Source organism: Onychomys torridus, chromosome 1 (genome assembly GCF_903995425.1).
Source record: "Onychomys torridus chromosome 1, mOncTor1.1, whole genome shotgun sequence".
In the NCBI taxonomy this organism is placed as follows: Eukaryota; Metazoa; Chordata; class Mammalia; order Rodentia; family Cricetidae; genus Onychomys; species Onychomys torridus.
This window is the reverse complement of record NC_050443.1, coordinates 27,934,611-27,955,087: the sequence shown is the minus strand read 5'-3', so window position 1 is coordinate 27,955,087 and position 20,477 is coordinate 27,934,611. Positions and strand designations below refer to the sequence as shown.

General features: G+C 48.5%; 2 protein-coding genes across 7 annotated transcripts in view; both read right to left on the bottom strand.

The window, feature by feature from the left end:
* The window catches only part of Gpi (glucose-6-phosphate isomerase), a 29,754-nt gene extending 23,820 nt beyond the window's left edge, over nt 1-5,934 (bottom strand). The window contains exons 1-4 of the mRNA XM_036176949.1: nt 5,704-5,934; nt 4,793-4,883; nt 4,476-4,544; nt 2,927-3,046 (exon numbers count right to left, since the gene is read on the bottom strand). Coding sequence (XP_036032842.1) covers nt 2,927-3,046; nt 4,476-4,544; nt 4,793-4,883; nt 5,704-5,825 — 402 coding nt within the window. The 5' untranslated portion in view covers nt 5,826-5,934. The remainder of the gene's footprint in view (nt 1-2,926; nt 3,047-4,475; nt 4,545-4,792; nt 4,884-5,703) is intronic.
* Nucleotides 5,935-6,392: 458 nt separating this feature from the next.
* Garre1 (granule associated Rac and RHOG effector 1) overlaps nt 6,393-20,477 on the bottom strand; it is a 93,070-nt gene continuing 78,985 nt past the window's right edge. For 3 of the 6 annotated variants that reach the window (XM_036176945.1, XM_036176943.1, XM_036176944.1), the window contains exons 11-14: nt 17,704-17,869; nt 16,209-16,346; nt 15,444-15,522; nt 12,445-14,950 (exon numbers count right to left, since the gene is read on the bottom strand). In XM_036176945.1, the coding sequence (XP_036032838.1) occupies nt 14,642-14,950; nt 15,444-15,522; nt 16,209-16,346; nt 17,704-17,869 (692 nt within the window). In that variant the 3' untranslated portion in view covers nt 12,445-14,641. Of the gene's footprint in view, nt 6,664-7,076; nt 7,276-12,444; nt 14,951-15,443; nt 15,523-16,208; nt 16,347-17,703; nt 17,870-20,477 lie in introns of those variants that run through there. The other 3 variants (XR_004943982.1, XM_036176947.1, XM_036176946.1) reach the window with 3 other exon arrangements.

Genomic DNA, 20,477 nt, shown 5'->3' with positions numbered 1-20,477 from the left:
TCATCATCCTCCTGCATCAGTCCCCAGAGTGCTGGGAAGACAGGTGTGTGCCACCACACCTAAGAAACCGTTTGGTAACTTCCTAGTATATAATAAATAATACAGCAGGGCAGTGCCGCCACAGCTACCAATAATATGGATAAATGATGGTAGCTTTTCTCTTCAGTTACTGTTCCTCATTTATTGTAAATTTTCTTTTTCTTTCCTTTTTTTTTTTTTTTTTTTTTTTTTGGTGTTTCGAGACAGGGTTTGTCTGTGTACCCTGGCTATCCTGGAACTCATTCTGTAGACCAGGCTGGCCTCAAACTCACAGAGATCTGCCTGCTTCTGCCTCCTGAGTGCCGGGATTAAAGGCATTTGCCACCACTGCCCGGCTTTATTGTAAATTTTCAATTGATAGATGACACATATTTTTGAGGTACACTGTGATATTTTGATACATGGATATACATAACAATCAGTTAAGACTCACTAGTCTATGCATTGCTTCATACAGTTAGCATTTCTCTCCTCAAGTGCCTGCTTATCACATGCGGGACTCTGAATTCAATTCCCAGCATCACCAAGACAGACTGACACACAGACATTGGTACACCAGCTTTCTGTTGTGCTGATTATTTGAGCGGCTCACTATTCAGCCTAGGCTAACACTGACCTTGTGGCTCTCCTGCCTTAGCTTCCTCACTGCTGAGATCATCGGCATGAACCATTGTGCCTGACTCTACTATTTCCTTTTGAGAGGACCAGCCACAGGAAGTGGAATTCCTCACTGGGACTGTGCTGTGTATATCGCTCTGTGTAAATAAAGTTCTGATTGGCCAATGGCCAGGCAGGAAGTATAGGCGGGACAAGAGAGAAGAAAGAGAATTCTGGGATGGAGAAGGCTGGGGAGAGACACCGCCTACCGCCGCCATAAAAAGCAACATGTAAAGACACTGGTAAGCCATAAGCTATGTGACAAAGTATAGACTAACAGAAATGGGTTAATTTAAGATAAAAAAGGTAGATAACAAACAGCCTGCCACGGCCATACAGTTTATAAGCAATATAAGTTTCTGTGTGTTTACTTGGTTGGGTCTGAGCGACTGTGGGACTGGCGGGTAAGAGAGATTTGTTCTAACTCTGGGACAGGTAAGAAAACTCTAGCTACAGGACTGCCATTGGTTAGCAGCGTGTTTGTACCTTGGGCTTTGTTTTGAGAAAGGATCTCCTCAGGCTGGCCACAGCCTGGTAATCCTCCAACTTCAGCCTTATAAGTGATAGGAATACAAGCACAATCCACCAGAACCAAGCTGAGTATTTTCAACTAAAAATACCTAGTCAGCCTGAGTCAGCCAGACCAACAGCCAGCTGTAAGGGAGTGTAAGGCTGTACGAGCACTGGGGATAACTAATACCACACTGTCCACCCAGCATGCCTGAGCACACACACAATCAGAGCACTGGGGTCCAACTCTGCCAGAGGTAAGGGATGCCCTGTTTCACACACAAAACCTCAGGGACACTGTGAAATCCAGATTCCCACCAAGGATTCCTAGGCTTCCTCATCCCAGTAAGCCCTGCATCCAGGTGGCGGCCAGGTCTTTAAGATGAATGCCAGTGTCATTTTCAAGTTTGAAAATGGCTTTTGGCCAAGGCAAGCAGCCTTTGACCAGCAGCCGCCTTGGGAGCTGTTGAGAGCTCTTGGTTTCAGTCACAAACCCACAACGATCACAGCTGGCCAGATGATCATGCTCTGAGCATGCCCAGCCCATACAGACACACGCCCGCACACACCCACAGGATTACCCTTTTACCCAGACTTGGTAACATCTACTATGCTGTGCAGGGATACCCTGGGGATACACACTGAGGGATTATGAAGTAAATTCAGCTGGTCTCTACAGCAACCCACACTGCCTCCCCCAGCCCCACATACACTTGATAGCAGAGGAGGTCAGCTGGGCATGCTGTGACACGTCTTTTTTTTTTTTTTTTTAAGATTTATTTATTATGTATACAGTGTTCTGTTTGCATGTATCCCTGCAGACTAGAAGAGGAAGCCAGATCTCATTACAGATGGTTGTGAGCCACCATGTGGGTGCTGGGAATTGAACTCAAGACCTCTGGAAGAACAGCCAGTGTTCTTAACCTCTGAGCCATCTCTCCAGCCCCCTTTTTTTGATTTTCGAGACAGGGTTTCTCTGTGCAGCGCTGGCTGTCCTGGAATTCACTCTGTAAACCAGGTTGGCCTCAAACTCACAGAGATCCACCTGTCTCTGCCTCCTGAGTGCTGGGATTAAAGGTGTGCATCAACAGTGCACTTGTGATGTCTTTAATCCCAGAACTAGGAAGGCAGAGGCACATAGATCTCTGTGAGTCGTAGATCAGTATGGTCTACACAGGCCAGTTCCAGACCAGCCAGGAACTGTTAGTTAGACCCTGCTTTGAAAAGAAAGAAAAGGAGGGAGAGAGGGAAGAGAAAGGAAAGAAAAATAAACAAAAGGTCTGTGTGTGGTGCGGTTATATGCATGATATTGACCCAAAGGTATGTTTTACATTTTTTCTAGCAGAAATAAGCTGTAGGGAGGGGAAATGGGCTCAGTTGGCTATTATGTAAAGCCTGAAGTTTGACACTCTGCATCCCTGCTGCCCCTAATACCATATAACAGGCTGTAGTGGTGCACATCGGCAATCCCAGACCTCGAAAGTTGGAGAGGGTATGCTCACTCTGAAAAGAGCTGAGGGAAATTCAGGTCTCAGCAGAGATGCCAGGGTCAGCAATCACACAGGTCACCCCACCTGAGGCTGCAGCAGGCCCTAAGTCCTGCCTCTAGGGAGAGCAGTGGGCCAGATTCCTGAAAACACACACACACACACACACACACACACACACACACAAACACAGAGAGAGCGCCAAAGGCTCGTCTAGGCTAGCATCAACTTACCTGGCAGAAAGACTTCATCTTCTCCAGAACCCTGTTGACCTCTGGCATCACGTCTTTGCCATCCACCACAATGGGTGTGTTGGACCGGTTCCGGAGGGCCACATGAAGCACTGCCCGATCCTAGAGATGAAGGTCCGAGAATGAGGAACTACCACACACGCTGAGTAGAACGGTCCCATCTGGGAGAGGAACAGTGTGGCTCAGTCCTCTGCACCAGACAAGCAGGTCCCCAGGCATCCATTACCACCAGTCTTGTACAGAGAACCTATTTCATGCTTTGAGAGTGAGTCTGAGGACAGGGAATCCTGTGCAGACATAGCAGGACCTGAACAGGCACGAAAAGGCCGACTGGAGAGTGACCAAAGGCCTAGTGGTGACCACAGAGGTCAGAGATGACGCAACAAACCCTTCCGTGGACCAGCGATTGGTAAACCTAACACAGCTCAGCCCTCCCTGTTTGTTGCACCTTCTAAAACTACCCAGAGGCCTCAGGATGTGAAGTAACGCAGGCAACCAAACAACCTTACGGCCACAACTGCCACAAGCTAAAACGTCACTGGAGTCGGCGACAAGTGCCAGAGCAGCTCAGCTGGTCACAAGAGCAAAACGCCCGTCCAGCTAAGGACAATGGCGACCCTGGAAAGAAGCAGACAGCTAGGAAAGCGATCGCAATCCAGGGAGAGGTTCCTCTCGTGTGGGAGAGCTCGATGCCAGCCCACCCACCCACCCTATCTAGCCCCGTGACTCCCCATGTTCCTCAAGCAAATGCACCCCTGCAGGAAGCCCTCGACTGCGGTCTCCCCCACACAAGCCCGGCTGCTTCTAACCTGTGAGCTCCTCACAAGTCAAAAGACCCGGGCTGGAGAGATGGCTCAGCAGTCAAGAGCACATGCTCCTTTTCCAAAGGGCCAGGGTTCGCAGTACACACAATGGCGGCTCACAACACTTCTAACCCCTTTTCCAGGAGAACCTGACACCTCTGTAGGCATGTGTACTCATGTGCACATACCCAGACACTCACAATTTAAAGAAAAAAAAAAAAAAAAAAAAGACACAGAGAACAAGTGTGGAGTGTTTATTATGCCTGCAGGCTTCCACACTTGGGGACAGACTCCCCAGCACGTTTACCCCCACTTCCTCACTCCTACTGCCAGACACTAAGGGCTTTGGTGTCATTGATACTTCTTGTCGCTAGAACAACTTGCAGCAAGAACCCATCAGAGTGTCAAAGTTGAAATTCTCCAAGACAATGTCTGAGCAAGCCTTAAGCACATCTCTCCCTTCAGGCTTGAGCTGGGCCCCTCCCTGGACAGACACTAGGAACTGCTCCAATTTGCTCGCCAAGTCCAAGCTGCCAGTCTCGGAGAAGACACACCCCAAAGCTCTGCAGCCACCCCCACAGAAGAAAAGCCTTTAGCACCTTCAGGAGGTAAAAGCATTGCTCAAGAGTGAGGGAGAAGACACAGGGTGGTGATAACAGTCTGGTGAGCAGGAGGGAAGGAAGAGGCCTGGGGTGGTTATGCTGAACCTGGTGCCCACCACTGCTCACCTCGGTGTAGTTGATCTTCTCACCACTGAACATTTTGTCCCGTGCAGCCTCCACGCCCCTGGACTTAGCCTAGGAGGAGAAGACACTGAGGCCTAGTGTCCCATCCCCACTGGTCATCCCAAGTCCACCCCCCAGTGAGGCTGACAGATGGTCGGAGCCTGTTTTCCTTTCCCATTGCCTAAGAGTTTGCTTAAATAGCAGGCCCTGGAGATCCCTGGGCTACCACTCCAAATCTGAACCTGGACCCCAAAACACCCCCCCCCCCCCACATCCCCACATCCAAACCAGAGAGTGCAGTTCCCCAATCAGAACATTACCAGGTCCACCAGCATCTCCATCACCTCCTTGTTCACGAGGTTCTTGGAGTAATCCACCAGAATATTCCCATGGTTGGTGTTGAGGTTCAAGCTGCAGGAAGATGCACAAGCTGCTGGCCACACCCAAACCCACCCTCTCTGTGCCACAGCCCCAGTGGCAGTGCCTGGTGCATGGCCACATAGGCTGACCTGCGAGCAGTACAGTGGAAAAAGCATATGGCACAAAAAAGATGCAGACAGTACTGAGTCGGGAGCATGGTTTAGCGGGAGACGGGTGCAGCTGCCCTGCAGAACCACCCCACCTCCCGAGCTTCCCCTCCATGCTCCATGTCTCAAACTTACTAGGGAAGACCAATGCAGAAGTCTAAGGACTTCCAGTGAGGAGCCACAGGTGGTCCCCCTCATGTCCCTAGCCTTCCAGCATCAGTGACGAGGAATGCCCGGATGCATCACATGCACGATTTCCTCCACCCTCCCTTCTATTTAGCAGTCGTCCACGGGTCTCTCTGGCCTCTACATCGTGCCTCTACGGCTCTATTTTTACCCTGTGCCTCCCAGCAAATCTCAGCCTACCCACCCTTTCCGACCCAAGCCCACGAGAAACAGGTGGGAGGGGTCAGCTCTCTCCTATCTGTCGCGTCAGCAAGGGCTCCTCCTCCTCCTCACGGATGGTTAGAAATCCCTTCTTGAATGGCTGAGACTGCAAGGCGGGGGCAAAGGGACAGAGGGGTCCTTGTGGGGGTGAGCGGCACTCCTCCTCATGACTAAGCAGCCCTGGCTCTCCGGTGAGCACGCGGGTCCCAAGTACCCACTCCAAGGAGGAGTCAAGGACAAAATGCGGTCCCGGCCTGGGCCCCCGCGGGGCGGCTGGGGGTCCGGGGAGCTCCTTGGCCCCGACCCTGCGCGCGCACCTGAAGTGGTTGAAGCGCTCCGGATCTTTCTCAAAAAGGAGCCGCAGATTGAGATCGGCGCGGTGCGCACGGTGCCATTCCTGCAGTTTCTGGAACTGCGGGTTCCGGGTGAGCGCGGCCATGGCGGGACCGGAGAGTTACACGGAGCTGGACGTGCGCGGAAGAGGAAGAAGCAGCAGCAGCAGCGCGCAGCGAGCTCGGCGTTCGTGCGCGCGGCGGTCTTTATGGCGCAGGCGTCTGGCCCCGCCCCTCCCTGCCCCGCCTCCGGCCGCCTCGGCCCCGCCCCGCCCCTGTCGTCCGCGCCCGCTACGCGACCTTGCCAGCAGCAGAGCTGGGGCCCTCTGCTGGCCCACTCTGTAATACAAGTGTGGCCATCTGCGATGTCCCTTGATTGACTTCTGCCCGGAAGTGACTTGAAGGGCAGAGGCGGAGCTTCCCATGCCCGGTCCCCTTGCTCACTTCCTTCATTTATTTTATTCAGCGAAACACTATGGAATAAAACTCTAGAGGACTCTACCTCTAACGCTTGGTTAGAGGTGTGCTGCAAGGATTATGGGTACATAAACCAAATAAGTAAATAGAATTTATGAAATTTCATAGCTGGCAAGTGCTCCTGAGAAGAGGCAAACTGGATTGGGCAGGAGAGATGGGTCAGTGGTTAAGAGCACATATTACATATATCTCTTGCAGAGGACCTGAATTTAGTTCCCAGCATGCATACAGGGTGGCTTACAACTGCAGGTAACTCCTGCTGCAGGTGCCTTTGAATTCCAAAGGCATTTGCATTCTCCTGCACATACCCACCCACCCCCATGTAGTTAATAATAAAATTATATGCATACATCTAAAGGCATGTTGGAAATAAGCACTGTAATTTTAAAGAGATGATTAAGAAAAAAACTTACTCTTTATTATATTTGAGTAAAAGCATCAAGGAGAAGAAATGAGCCAGTTGGTTACCTGGAAGGAAAGTGTTCTGTCAAAGGGAATAGAAATCGCAAAATCTGAGACCTACAGGTGTCCCACAAACAGAAGGCACATGTGGCCGGAGTGGAGCAAACCTTAGAGGGTGACATCAGAGAAAAGGGAGTTCACTTAGGGGCTTGCAAAGCATTGAGGATTGACTTTTGTTTAGAGATGAGAAGCCGTTGAAAAACTAGACAGAGCTGGGACTTCATCTGACAGGTTGTATAAAAGGGGCAGACTGATACAGGTCAGTGAAATAAACCAGGTCTGGAAGCAGGCAGCTTTGATCACGGCAGGAGGGGATGGACATGGATGACTAAATGAATGAAGAATCCACAATTTCCTGGCAAGAAAGATCAAGATACCCAGTTTGGGATCCAATTTCCTGGAGAAAATGGAATTCTCACCTCCAATTCTGACGAAGAACAAGGGAGACTTGTAATGAGGGAGAGGGGGGGAAGGTGCAAGTGTGGGGGGCATCATTTTCAAGACAATGCTGGACATCTTAGCACTGGGGTGGCAGTACAATCCCAACACTGGGGGAGGACAGGCAGAAAGATCAAGAGTTCAAAGCCAGTATCAGCAACATGTTTAAAGCCAGCATGTCTGAAAGACAAAAAAAAAACAGGAACTGAGGAGAGAGTTTAGTAGAGCACTTGCCTCGGAGATGAGGACATATTTGCTCACCAGAGCCCATGTGAAACGCTACACATGGTGGTCTCTTGCAATCTCAGTGCCAGGGACGCAGGGGCAGGAGGATCCTAAGGTCCAAATGGCCAGCCAGCCTCAGTGGTAATCCCCAGGTCTTACTGATAGACCCTGCCTCAAAAAAGAAACTGAAAATGAATAAAATGGGGGCTGGAGAGATGGCTCAGAGGTTAAGAGCACTGGCTCTTCATCCAGAGGTCCTGAGTTCAATTCCCAGTAACCACATGGTGGCTCACAACCATCTGTAATGAGATCTGGTGCCCTCTTCTGGAGTGCAGACGTACATGCAGACAGAACAATGTATATATACATAATAAATAAATACATCTTAAAAAAAGAAAATGAATAAAATATATTACTAAGCGGGGCAGTAGTGGCACACCTTTAATTCAGCACTCTCGAGGCAGAGGCAGGCAGATATCTGAGTTCAAGGCTAGCCATACTACTACTACTACTACTACTACTACTACTACTACTACATACATACATACATACATACATACACACATACTACATACTGAGTTCCAGGACAGCTAGAGCTACATAGTATGAGCCTAACCTGAAGGGGAAAAAACGTGGGGGGGGGGGGGTCAAGATGGCAAGATAGCTCATCAGCCAAGGCACTTGCTGCCAAGGCCAAGGCTGGTAACCTAAGTTTGATCTCTGGAACTCACATAATAGAAAAGAACTAACTCCCATAAATTGTCCTTTGGCCACAGGCACACTGTGGCACACCCCTTCAAATAAATTAGTGTAATTAAAAATAAAATGGGGAGCTGGAGAGATGGCTCAGAGGTTAAGAGCACTGACTGCTCTTCCAGAGGTCCTGAGTTCAATTCCCAGCAACCACATGGTGGCTTACAACCATCTGTAATGAGATCTGGTGCCCTCTTCTGTATACATAATAAATAAATCTTTAAACTAAATAAATAAATAAAATAAAACAAAATGGTGGGCAACTTAAGGAACAATCTCAATGTTGTCCTCTAGCCTCCATGTGCACACACGCACACACACACCACAGCAACAGCAATCACTTCCACCCTGAACGTCAACTAACAAGAAAGCCAGTCTCAGCTGTCGCTGTCCTGGGGTCCTCAGACTCTGGCCCAGCCGTGTCCAAAGGCTCCCCTTTTGTAGGAGGCGCCTTTGATGACAGCTGCTGAGGCTTTCCTTCTGCCCTTTCTCTTCCTGTTCCAAGGAATAATTGGAGGTGAACATGCTCAGGACCAACTGGCTTCCCTGCTGAGCCATCTCCTGTTCTGATCTTCAGTTTCAAGAGAAACAAGAGAATGACCCCTAGAGATAGGCTCTCCTTGGTCTTTATGTTGTTTTGGGTTGTCCTTTATAACTTTTCTTTTTTTAAGATGTAGTGAGTTCGAGGCCAGCCTGGTTTACAAAATGAGTTCAGGACAGCCAGGGTTTCACCCTGTCTCGAAACCCCACACACCACCCCCAAAAAAAGAAAGAAAAGAAAAAGGAAAAAGAAAAGATGCAGCCTGAGCTTTCAGAACGCTAGAGTTGTAGGTGTGCACTACTATACGTGGGTAACAACCACAAATCTCTCCAAAGATTTTAGGGGTGTTTCATCTACTTGCTCCTCATCACACTTAAACCTTTTTAAAAAGATCTGATAGGAACTGCACATGGTGGCGGAGCCCTTAATCCCAGCACTCTGAGAGTACAAAGACAGCCTGGTCTATATTGGAAGTTCAGGACAGCCAGGGCTACATAAGGACCTATTTCAAAAATTAAACAGTGTGTGTGTGTGTGTGTGTGTGTGTGTGTGTGTGTGTGTGTTTAAGGTAAATGCAGTTTTCTATTCCCATCCTAACAGCCAGGGTATTTTATGCCCCAAGCGCTGCAAACCAGAGGAAAGACTTCAGTCAGGAGCCACAGGACTCTGGGCCAGAGAACGTTCTTGGGATCATGCCCACACAACAGGGATTAATCACAATCTGTGAAAAACCTGGCCCAGAAGTGCTTGAGAGCCTGCTCAAACCGGTCTCAAGTGCCTTCAGCAAGATGCCCGGATCATAAGAGGATTTGAAAGTAGAGACAGGTTTAGTAAGTCAAGGGAGGGCCGAAATTCTCTACCAGGCGGCGCTGGTAAACGCCCTTGGATTTTGGGACGCTGGCACTTCCCAGCCTTTGGTGGGAAGCAAAGAGCCGCGTCCTAAAGGTGGGGAAACTGAGGCAAGGGCATCTGGCCAGATCATGCCTTGATAAGAGTCTGCCCGACAAGGGTTAACCATGGAGCTGTCGTTTGCGGTACGGGCTGAGTGGAACGCGCCGGCCCCGGTCAGCGAGCCGCGGGACATGCTGAGTCACTGGCCCGCGAAGGCTGGGGAGCGCGCCTCCCTGGGCCGGGCGGAGCTCCGGGCACGCGCACGCACGCTCTGCGGGCCGGGCGGGCGCGAGGCCGTGCGCTTGGAGGTCACGAGCACGCGCAGTACCTAGGCTAGCTGCGTGTAGGCTTGCACGTCCAGGGAGGGGGGCGGGGCGAGCGCATGTGCGCATGTGCGGTCCCAGGGTCGGAGTTGCGTGGTGAGACTTCGAAAACGCCTGGGTTTGCACGTCTGGGATGGTTGAAGCACACTGCGGTGCGCATGCCCCGGTGAGGAGGATGTGCACACGTGCTCTCCAGGAATAATGCGTGAGGCAGGAGGACGTGGCGGGTTAACGCCGGTGGTCAGTGGGTCCGGGGCAGGTGTGTTCGATGCCAGCTTGGGCTATGTAGTGGGTATCTAGTCTAGCCTGGGCTACAGTGTGAGCCCTCTCATTAAAAACAAACATAAAACAGGGAACATTATTCTGACGGGACGCTCCCGATGACAATTCCTCTTCCAGTTCTGATAGAATTCTGGTGAACAATTCTTGAACCCAGTCGAGAGCCTATCTATGTCAGGTCTGATTTTTTTTTTTTTTTTTTTTTTTTTGGTTTTTCGAGACAGGGTTTCTCTGTGTAGCTTTGCGCCTTTCCTGGAACTCGCTCGGTAGCCCAGGTTAGTCCTGAACTCACAGAGATCCGCCTGCCTCTGCCTCCCGAGTGCTGGGATTACAGGTGTGTGCCACCACCGCCCCGCTCAGGTCTGATTTTTCACTCTTCATTAGAATTAGCAAGTCCTAGCCCCGGCAACACCTTTTGTCTGCCACATGCTGCCTGACAAGGGTCTGGGAATTGTGGTCCTTACAGGACCAGTCTTGGCTCTCCTGGGGCCTTCTACTGGAGAGCAAATGGAAACACCAGATTCCTGGGCAGCGCTGCGTGCTGTAATGGTAAGCAAAGACTGAGACTTAAGAAGCCCTTAGACCAGTGGTTCCCCACCTTCCTAGTGCTGCAACCTCCAATACAGATTCTCATGTTATGGTGACCCACCCACCCACCCCCACACACCCTAAAATTATTATTTTTATTTATTTATTTTTTATATACATTAGTGTTTTGACTGTATGTCTGAATGAGGGTGTCAGATTGTGGAATTACAGACAGTTGTTAGCTGCCATGTGGGTGCTCGTGAATTGAACTCAGGACCTCTGGAAGAGCAGTCTCCAGCCCTATTTTCTTTGTTATTTCATAACTGTAGTTCTGTTACTGCTATGAATTGTAATGTAAATATGTTTTCCCATGGTCTTAGGTGACCACTTCATTAGAGCCAGAGTAAGATAGTGTGGGCAAGTGAGGAGGGACGGGTGCCTGGGGAAGCCTGATGCTGTCCAGGAAGAGGGCCTAATGGATGTGACATAAAGGGATATGGTGCACTTGAGGATACTCTTAAGAAAGGATCAGATGACTTAATGAGTTTCTAGATTGGTTGTTGGTACTCTTACCAAGGATGGGAAAAATTGTGTTGTCTCCCCTGCAGGACTAAAATAAGAACTGCACAAATCTGCATGCAGTGTGGCCTTCTAGCAAAGGCCTGCCTGACCCCATGGGAAATGAGCTTGACACTCCTGAGACAGTCCTTCCTGTCACCTAGGCCCACATTCGCAACTAGGTAACCAGCACAAGAGCACACACACACACTCCCCCTGGAGCTGTGATTGAATTTTAAGTCCAGCTGTAAGGTCAGATCCAGGACCCAAGTCAGACAGGCTCGTTCCCTGGGCTCCAGTCATGCTGTCCCTCTCCATGGCCTCTTGACAATCATGGAGCTGAACCACCAGGTTACTTCTCCTTTGTTCCAGATCAGGTAGATGGCAGGAGTGGCCTACACAGCAGAGCAGGCTAAACCCATGGCTGATAGATGCAGGAATTCCCACCGAGGGAAGGAAAGGAAGGTCCCAAGCCTCCAACTGCTGGTGTGCTCCTCCATTCCTCATACTGGTTGAGGCCTCCCAAGTCCTCCAGGAGGAGGTCAGGGAATAACATCTCTCTTTGGTCCCAGCCCATCCAGGATATGGTAGGGCTACCATGCTCCTTTCTCTCTTAACCACTGATATAAACGGAAGTAGCTAACAGTACTGGGCACGGAAATCAAACAGGAGCACAGTAAGTCATCTGTCTTCCTGCTGGTTGTTTACTTACTGGCACTGGGGACTCAACTCAGGGCCTTGGGCTTCCACCACTGAAGTACAACCCAATTACCTCTCTGTTGTTTTTCTCTGAGACAGGCTCTTATATAACCCAGGCTGGCCTTGCACTGAGCCTCTTATATCTACCTCTAAAAGGCGAGGATTACAGATGAGTTTACTGAGAGGCACAGGGCAGAAAACCCATCATTTCTGGGTTTGCTCCTTAGACAGGCTGTTGGGATAGGTCACAGCATCCTGCTTGAGGAGGGTGCTGTGACCAATTTCAGAAAGAGTCCACATTCTTCTAGTCATCACCTGCCCATGCAGAGGCTTCAGCCAGTTGACCTTAGAGAGGCCAATGACCTTAGGGGCTGCAACTGGCTGACCTGCTTCCTGCCTGTCTGATCCCATCCCTTGAGTGGTCTTCCCCTTGACAGGTCTGAGACTCAGAGGACAAGCTGACCTAGAAACCGGTTCCTGCCACAGCTCTGCCAAGTGAGTTATTGCTTCTGACATGTGTCCACTGCAGTTAATTTTAAATAAGATACAGAGTATTATTAAATGTATATTTTAATAAAGCCAATAGTTATTTTACTAACAGGAGCTTTAAAAGTAAAATAGGAAATGTCAAGTTCCAGTTTGGAAGGTCACAACTATTCACATGATGTCCTGCAGATGCCAAACAAGGCAGCCATGCTTTGGCCAGGCTGAGGAAACACACACACACATATACATGCGATTTGGCGAGATGCCTCTGCCAAGCACATCACCTGGGATTACCAGCATTCAGGGCAAGGCGGTGCTGGCAACAGCACCTATGTGGAGACTACACAAAGTGCTTCACACGGCCTCACAGCCATGGAGACAAAATGTCTTCCTTAATAGAGAAAAACAGACCAGAGATGACAGTTAGTGTCACCTGTGCTGGGGCACCAAGGAATGACCTTGGCCCAGGGTGAGGTCTTCAGGGAGGCACTATGAAAATGAGTACTGCAGGGAAATAGAACTGGAAACACAGGGCACTGTGGACACATTACTGAAGGAAATACAAAGTTTTTACAAGTGAAACAGCCACAAGGAACTCTGAACAGATTAGTGTGCACACTGTGACAGCTAACACAGACGGCAGCCACACAGGGCTGGTGTAAAATACGTGCCTGGGAAACTATGTACAAAAGAGTTCTCTGTAAACATGGTGAGGTGAAGGATCGTCAGTACAGGCAGAAATGGCACCCCACACAGCACAAATGACAATAGCCAGAGCCTCCAGCAGCTTGGAGACACAGTACTAAAAACTCAGGTGGCTGGGCTCAGACACCCCACAGGTCCTCAATAATAATCTTGTGTGTGAACTGTGTGTGCGTGTGTGTGGTGTGTGTATACATGGATTCTTTTTGGTATTTTTAAATATAAATTTATCTGTAGAAAAATGAGAACATAAATGTGTTATTACAATCTTTGTTGGAAAAGCTTACATGGAGTTAGAAAGAATAAACCATTTATTAGTAGTTAACATATATTAAAATGGTTTAATGATTTAAGAAAATATAAAAAAATTAATACTGTCAAACTTTCATACCAGAAAATATCATGGATTTTTCTCAATTAGACATTTTCGAAGATGAAATATGAAAATTTTAAATAAGTTTTATATAAAGAACTTTCTGCAACCTCAATTAATATATAGTGGGAAATGTCTACTCTATATAGATATATTTATTATTATTTCTCAATTGAAGCACCATTCAATTCTTCTGGATCCATTCTGGCTGGAAAGTATCCCCAAATCTGTTTAATGGCACATGTTAACTAAAAGTGAGGTGGTTTTTGTTGTTGCTGACTAAACAGAGACTCTGAATTCCTGTCTACATCATAATTCCTCTGTCTTTTGAGCCAGCTCGCAGATGTCACTGTGGTTCTGAGTGTGGGGGTCGTGGTGCAACCCCTCCCCACAGTTCCTTCCTTCAGGGAGTGTGGTACTGCCTTGGTCATGGTGAAGGAGCTGAGGGCAGCAGATGCAGCTTTACTCTGCTCTCAGCGCGGGCCAACTGGCTCCATGGTGTGGCCAGGAGCATGCCTCTGAGAGCAGCTCCCCAATTCTGCTCTTGGAAATTACATGAGCCTACACCCCTGGGTGCTTCTGAGCAGAGGAGCTACCAACGCAGGGGAAGCCAGGTGGCTGCTTCTGATCACCAGTGTCTTGTATAAGCTTAAATGAAGCCAGCGCTGAGCTAGCCTCCAGCCAGTGTACCTGGGGTCTTAAGATAGCCACTGTGTTTTGGGCAGGAGATATTTTTAACTGAAAACCTACATGAGAAGTACTTATAAAATCAGTGATGGGTGTGGGTCCCACTCAGTGTGTTCAAGAAGAGAGTTCCAAAGAATGGTCAGCTTTGTTGTCAGCCTGCAGGCCTCATGCCTTTCCCACATGCAGGACTGACAACCTTCGGACTGTGTTTTCCAAGTGTGGCCTCCGGCCACCTGCACCAGGATTACCTGAGGTGCTTATTAAACATGCAGATTGCCAGCATCCCCCTGAGTGTCAGAAATCTCCATCTTCAGCTGTCTCCCAGGGGTCTGCTACCTTCAAAGTTTGAGAAATCAGGCTTTAAAGACTTGGAGCTGCCAATCACCTCTGACCCAAGGAACATTTCTGTCCCTGGGACAGGAGTGCACTGGTCCTTTGGGGGGCTACTCAGCCCTGGGGATAGTTGCCCCAACAGCTTTGATGGGCAGAGGCTACCTGTGGTCAGTATTGGGGCAAATAGGCTGGCCTGCGCTCAGCCTTCCCAGGGAAGGCCTTGAAGCCCTTGGGTGCTGCCTTGTGTGCTGGTGGAGGTGGGGGCTGGGGTGGTGTCTGCACATAGGTGAAGGAGGTGGTATTGCAGTCACTGGTTGCAGCCCACACAGGGGACTGCAGCATCTGCATGGTATCGTTCCACTGGCTGCCGGGACTGGAGACTCCATAGAGAGGTGCAGCAGGGCTGGGCAGCGTGCTAGGCAGTGGGGAAGGGTGCTGCCACGGTGCTTTGGGTGGCCATGTTTTGGTTTTGTTATCCTGGGGAACAGAAGAGAGTTCTTAGTGCCATTTGTGGTGAGTTGTCATTGTGCCCCACCTTTCTTTCTATCTAGTGGACAGGGTGAGAGCACCAGCCCCCCACAGCCTGGTGCAAGGGAAGTTCTTACAGCGACATCAGCACTCAATGCCTGCACAATCCACACAACAGTCTTGTAGCCCAACTGTGGAAGTGAATTTGTGTGTCTGCACATAAACACCTAGATATGTGTACAACTTCCACAGTGTTGGGGTATGTATTTACAGGGCCTCCTACCACTCATGCGCCCACAGCCCTTACTTATATTTAACTGTTCTGAACAGGGAGTGTGGCATGTGGCTCTCACATGAGACAAACAGCAGAGCTTCCTCTACGAAAGACTGTACCAGCTGAGGTGATCATACCTCGCCATTTATAAGAAATAATTCACCACAAAGAGGAGACCCCTTATGAGTTTGAGGCTCAAGGTCTTTACCATGAGCCAGCTCACGGTACCTGGTTCACATCCTCCACTGTGGTAAGAAGAGGTGGTGAGGGCAGTGTGCTGGTCTCCTGCTCTCCGCTGCTGTGTTTCCTGAAAGAATCAAGAGCTCAGAGAAATGGCCACTCGGCTTCATTATATGGGACACAGACAAAGTGCTTGCTCTTGGTCTCTAGGTCCCCAGTCTAAGTGAGGAGGCCTTGGGCCCACCAAGGTCAGTGCGGCATGGGAGGAGCCAACATGCCTATAAAGCCCTTCAGGAAGTGGGCAGAAGTAGCAGCCAGCGTGAGATAGCTCTGGCTGTTTTCACAGCTCTGAGGTAACACGCGTTAGCTTCTCATTAATTTACTTAATACTTACTGAAAATCTTTAGCGTGCATGGGTATGTTTGGGACTTAAAAAACAATACTTTGTGATGAGTATGGTCAATATACATTGTTTACATATATAAAACTGTCAAAGAATAAAATATTCTAGAAAAATAAAAGCATGCTAGTTTGACATTGCTGAGTTAAAGGGGCAAGATACAGCATATCTGTGCCAGAGCTCCCCTAGACAGGTACAGACCCCACAGGGGTGACCTCCTCTCACAGAACATTGCCAGTGTCCCACCAGCCACTCACAGAGCTTGCAACCCCAGGCCAGCATCTTCCTTGTGGAAGATACATCTTGAAGGTGCCTCCGAGGCCTCTGTGTCCCCCCCCTCCCCCCTCCCCCCCACCCCCCACCCCCCGTCATGGGGCAAGCTGGCAGGAACGACGGCTTAGCAATCTCCTTACCTTCTCTGTTTGACAGCGGCCACAAGGTCGGGCCCTGAAAACATGGAGAACAGGCTATCTCCATTGGCTGAAGAGGTCTCATCACTGGAGCTGGCGGAGTCTCCCTGAGCACCTGACCAGCCGCTGTGCAGACAGTCCCTGAGAGTGGAGAGAAAACTGGTCATGGACCTCCCACAGCCTCCCCACAACTCCTAGACCAATTAGACTCTGCTGTCACTGCCTGCCAAAACTTGACGTTTCTTCCTTTCTCTTCATGTGTCATTACTTCCTTTTATTTCTCAGAAGCCTGTGGGTGTTATGCAATTGGTTTTAGAGAAAAGTAAAGTGAGGATGCTCTTTCACCATCCAGTCTTATTAACCAAGAAGTACTATGAGACACAGAATCATATTCTCTATAAAGGTGTATTTATAAACCTGCGTAAGTGTATATGCAAAACCTGTGTGCAGGTGCCCTCAGAGGCCAGAAGTGGAGGGTTGACTCCCCAGAACTGAAGTTACAAATGGTTGTGAGCCACCATGTGGGTTCTAAGTCACTGAGCCATCTCTCCAACTGGGTTATTTTTTTTCCCTCTGAAATCAGGCTTCTCTAAGTAACTCAGGCTGGCCTACAACTTGCTATGTAGCCCATGCTACCCTCAACTCACAACAGTTATATCCACCTCTCACATGCTAGGATTACAAGTGTATACCACCGTGTCCCAACCCCAATACTTTCCAATGCACTAGAACTGGAGCAGACACCTTGGTTTTTGCTGGGCTGGGGATTGAGCTCAGGCCCTTGCACATGCTAGGTAAGTACTCTACCACAGAGCCCCAGGCCTACTTTGCCTTCTGTGGGCTATAACAACAGCATTCCATAAGTTCTCGGCTTTCACACTCAGGCTCCTTTCACCAGAAAGACCACATGAAACACCGTTTAAATAAGATCCTACTCTACAAGGAAAAGGCTTGTTTGTTTTCTCTTGCTTTACTCCTAAGTTAGTATTTATATATTTTTATTTTTTTCTTTTAGCCCCCCTCCATGGTCTTTACAATTTTTAAGAGATTATACATATATATAATCTTTTTTTTGGTTTTTCGAGACAGAGTTTCTCTGTGTAGCGCCTGTCCTGGATCTCGCTTTGTAGACCAGGCTGGCCTCGAACTCACAGAGATCCGCCTGCCTCTGCCTCCCAAGTGCTGGGATTAAAGGCATGTGCCACCTCTGCCCGGCAAGATAAAATATTTTAATTTAAAAATATTTTTAAAATCTCATATATGTGTACTGCATTTACAAAAGGCTATCTTTAAGTACTCATTCATAGCAGAGGTGTATTTATGTGGATACATCATACCCCTTGGCATCCTATATTAGGATCTGACCCCTTTAAGATTTAGTCACTTCACTTTCATACCCAGTAAACATGAACAAAAAGCCAATGAGCCCCCCCTTTAACTGAGGCTGTCTGGAGTATCCAGATCCAAAGTTGGCTTACTTCCTGTAGGCAGAACTCACCCTTCTGTGAAGAACTCTGGCAAAGGCCAAGTCCGATGGGCATCATCCATGGGCGGCCAGTTGCCCCGGGGATTGCCTGGCCGGCGGCCATGCTGGGCTTGCCGCTTCTGCTGCATTGCCTGGCTCACTCCTGCCACGTAGCGTGCAAACTCTGGGTCTGAGCCCACTGTGTACAGACAAAGGAAAAATTGGGATTTAAGGGCAAACTGACCTCTTCGTTTCTTCCCCTCCGAGGATGAGCTGTTGTACACACAGAACATACAGTGAAGTTGGTTGCAGGCTATGGCTACTCAGTACAGCAAGATGGAGCTTAGAGCACACAGGTTGGTGGTGTGGGGGGGCTGTCAGCAGGAGTTATGCTAGGTTGGGTGTGAAGAGAGGACAGAAGACGAAGCTCTGAACTGTCCACAGCTACTTTTGGTTTTGCTTCTTGAGAAAAGATCTTGCTATGTGCCCACAAAGGACTATATAGCACAGACTACCCTAGAACTCTCAGTGAACCCCCGACTCAGTCTCCCAAAGCTAACTGGGTTTTTTGTGGTTTTTCAAGACATTGTTTCTCTGTGTAACAGTTCTGGCTGTTCTGGCACTTGCTCTGTAGACCCGGCTGGCCTTGAACTCAAGAGAGATCCACCTGCCTCTGCCTCCTGGGTACTGGAATTAAAGGTGTACACCACTCGGCCCAGCTCCAAAGCTAATTTTTTTTTTTTTTTAACACAAATAGGAATTCATTAAAAAATTTCAGGGGCTAGAAAGATGGCTGAGCAAGTAAGAGTACTTATTGCTCTTGCAGGAGGCCTTGGTTCAATTCCAAAAAACTTTCAGGGGCTGGAAAGATGGCTGAGCAAGTAAGAGTACTTATTGCTCTTGCAGAAGGCCTTGGTTCAATTCCCAACACCCACATGATGCCTCACAACCATCTATAGTTCCCAGACACTCATCTGTACATTCATATACATAAAAAATCTACACTGGGAGTTGGGGATTTAGCTCAGTGGTAGAGCACTTGCCTAGCAAGCACAAGGCCCTCAGCTCAAAAAAATAAATAAATAAATAAATCTACACTGGACATGGTGGCTCATACCTTTAATCCCAGCAATCAAAAGGCAGAGATAGGTGGATCTTAGTGAGTTCAAGGCCAGCCTGGTCTACAAAGTTAGTTTCAAACCAGCCAAGGCTACATAGTGAGACCCATCTCAAAACTAAACAGAAAATAAATCTAAAATTTATTTTTCAAAGCTTTGTGTGACTATGAGACTGGAGCCATAGCCCATGGTTAAGAGCATTTGTTGCTTTTGTAGAGGCGCCCACATGTAGGTGGCTCATAGCCACCTATAACCCTAGTTCTGGGAGCCTACAGCCCTCTTCTGGCTTTTGCAGGCACCAGGCGTGCACACAGCACACATCCATATATACAGGCAAACCATTCATACACATGAAACTAGAAAAAATGTTCTAAAGTGTGTATGTGTGCACACCCTTGTGGGTATCTGGAAGCTAGCCAATGGCACGGGATCCTCAGAAGCTGCAGTTACAGAGGTATAGAACTGCCAGAAATGAATTTTGGGAACTAAACTCAGGTCTTCTGGAAGAGCAGAAGATGCTCATAACAGCTGAACCGTCTCTATGGACTGACTTAAAATTTCCAGTGTCTTACTAACTATGAATTTGCAGTATTTAACAACGTAGAGAATCACATGATTTTTGACCAACTATATCATGGAATTTAACAAAGCCAGACAGTGGATTATTTTCTTGAGTGCTGGGCAGCAGACTTGACTGTTCAGTGTGACAAAGACCGAATTTCAGAATGCATTAAGATACAGCTAAACACTCTTCACAGGACCGAACAGTGATGTGCAGGGCAGCAAACCAAACCAAACCCAAACCAGAACAGAAGCATTTGGAAACCAGAACAAGAAGGTAGTAGGTGGGGCCAGGGATATGGTCCAGGTGTAGAGGGTCTGCCTAACATGCACGAGGACCTGGGCTGCCTCTCCAGAACAAAAGGAAAAAAAAAAAAAAAAAACAACCCGAAAGATATGAATGCTAGGGCTGGAGAGATGGCTCAGAGGTTAAGAGCACTCACTGGCTGCTCTTCTAGAGGCCCTGAGTTCAATCCCCAGCACCCACATGGTGGCTCACAACCATCTGTAATGAGATCTGGCGCCCTCTTCTGGCCTGCAGACATACACATAAACAGGACACTATACAGTAATAAATATACACATAATAAATAATAAACCTTAAAAAAAAAAGATAGGAATACTAAATGAAATGTGAACCCACCCTACCTATTGTGAACCTTCAGGTTGGCAGAGCCTGTTGAGACGCCTGTTTTGGGAGAAAAAGGACCAGTGCGAGGGAGGGACAAAAGAGGTAGCTGCGAGCAAAATGCTCAAGGACACACCTTTGAAAGTGGTATAATGAGCCAAGTGGATGGGGGCACGCCTTTAATCCTAGCACTTGGAAGGCAGAAGCAATCGGTTCTCTGAGTTCAAGGCTAGCATGGTCTACTAATTGAGTTCTGGGACAGCCAGGGCCACACAGAGAAACCAGGTCCCAAAAAAGAAAATAAATAAAATCTGAAAAGGAAAAAATTCCTATTGATATTTTATATTGAGGTGTTTAAGAAATGTTAGTGTGCCAGGTAAGGTGGCGCACACCTTTAATACCAGCACTTGGGAGGCAGAGGCAGGTGGATCTCTGTGAGTTCGAGGCCAGCCTGGTCTACAAAGCGAGTTCCAGGACAGGCACCAAAGCTACACAGAGAA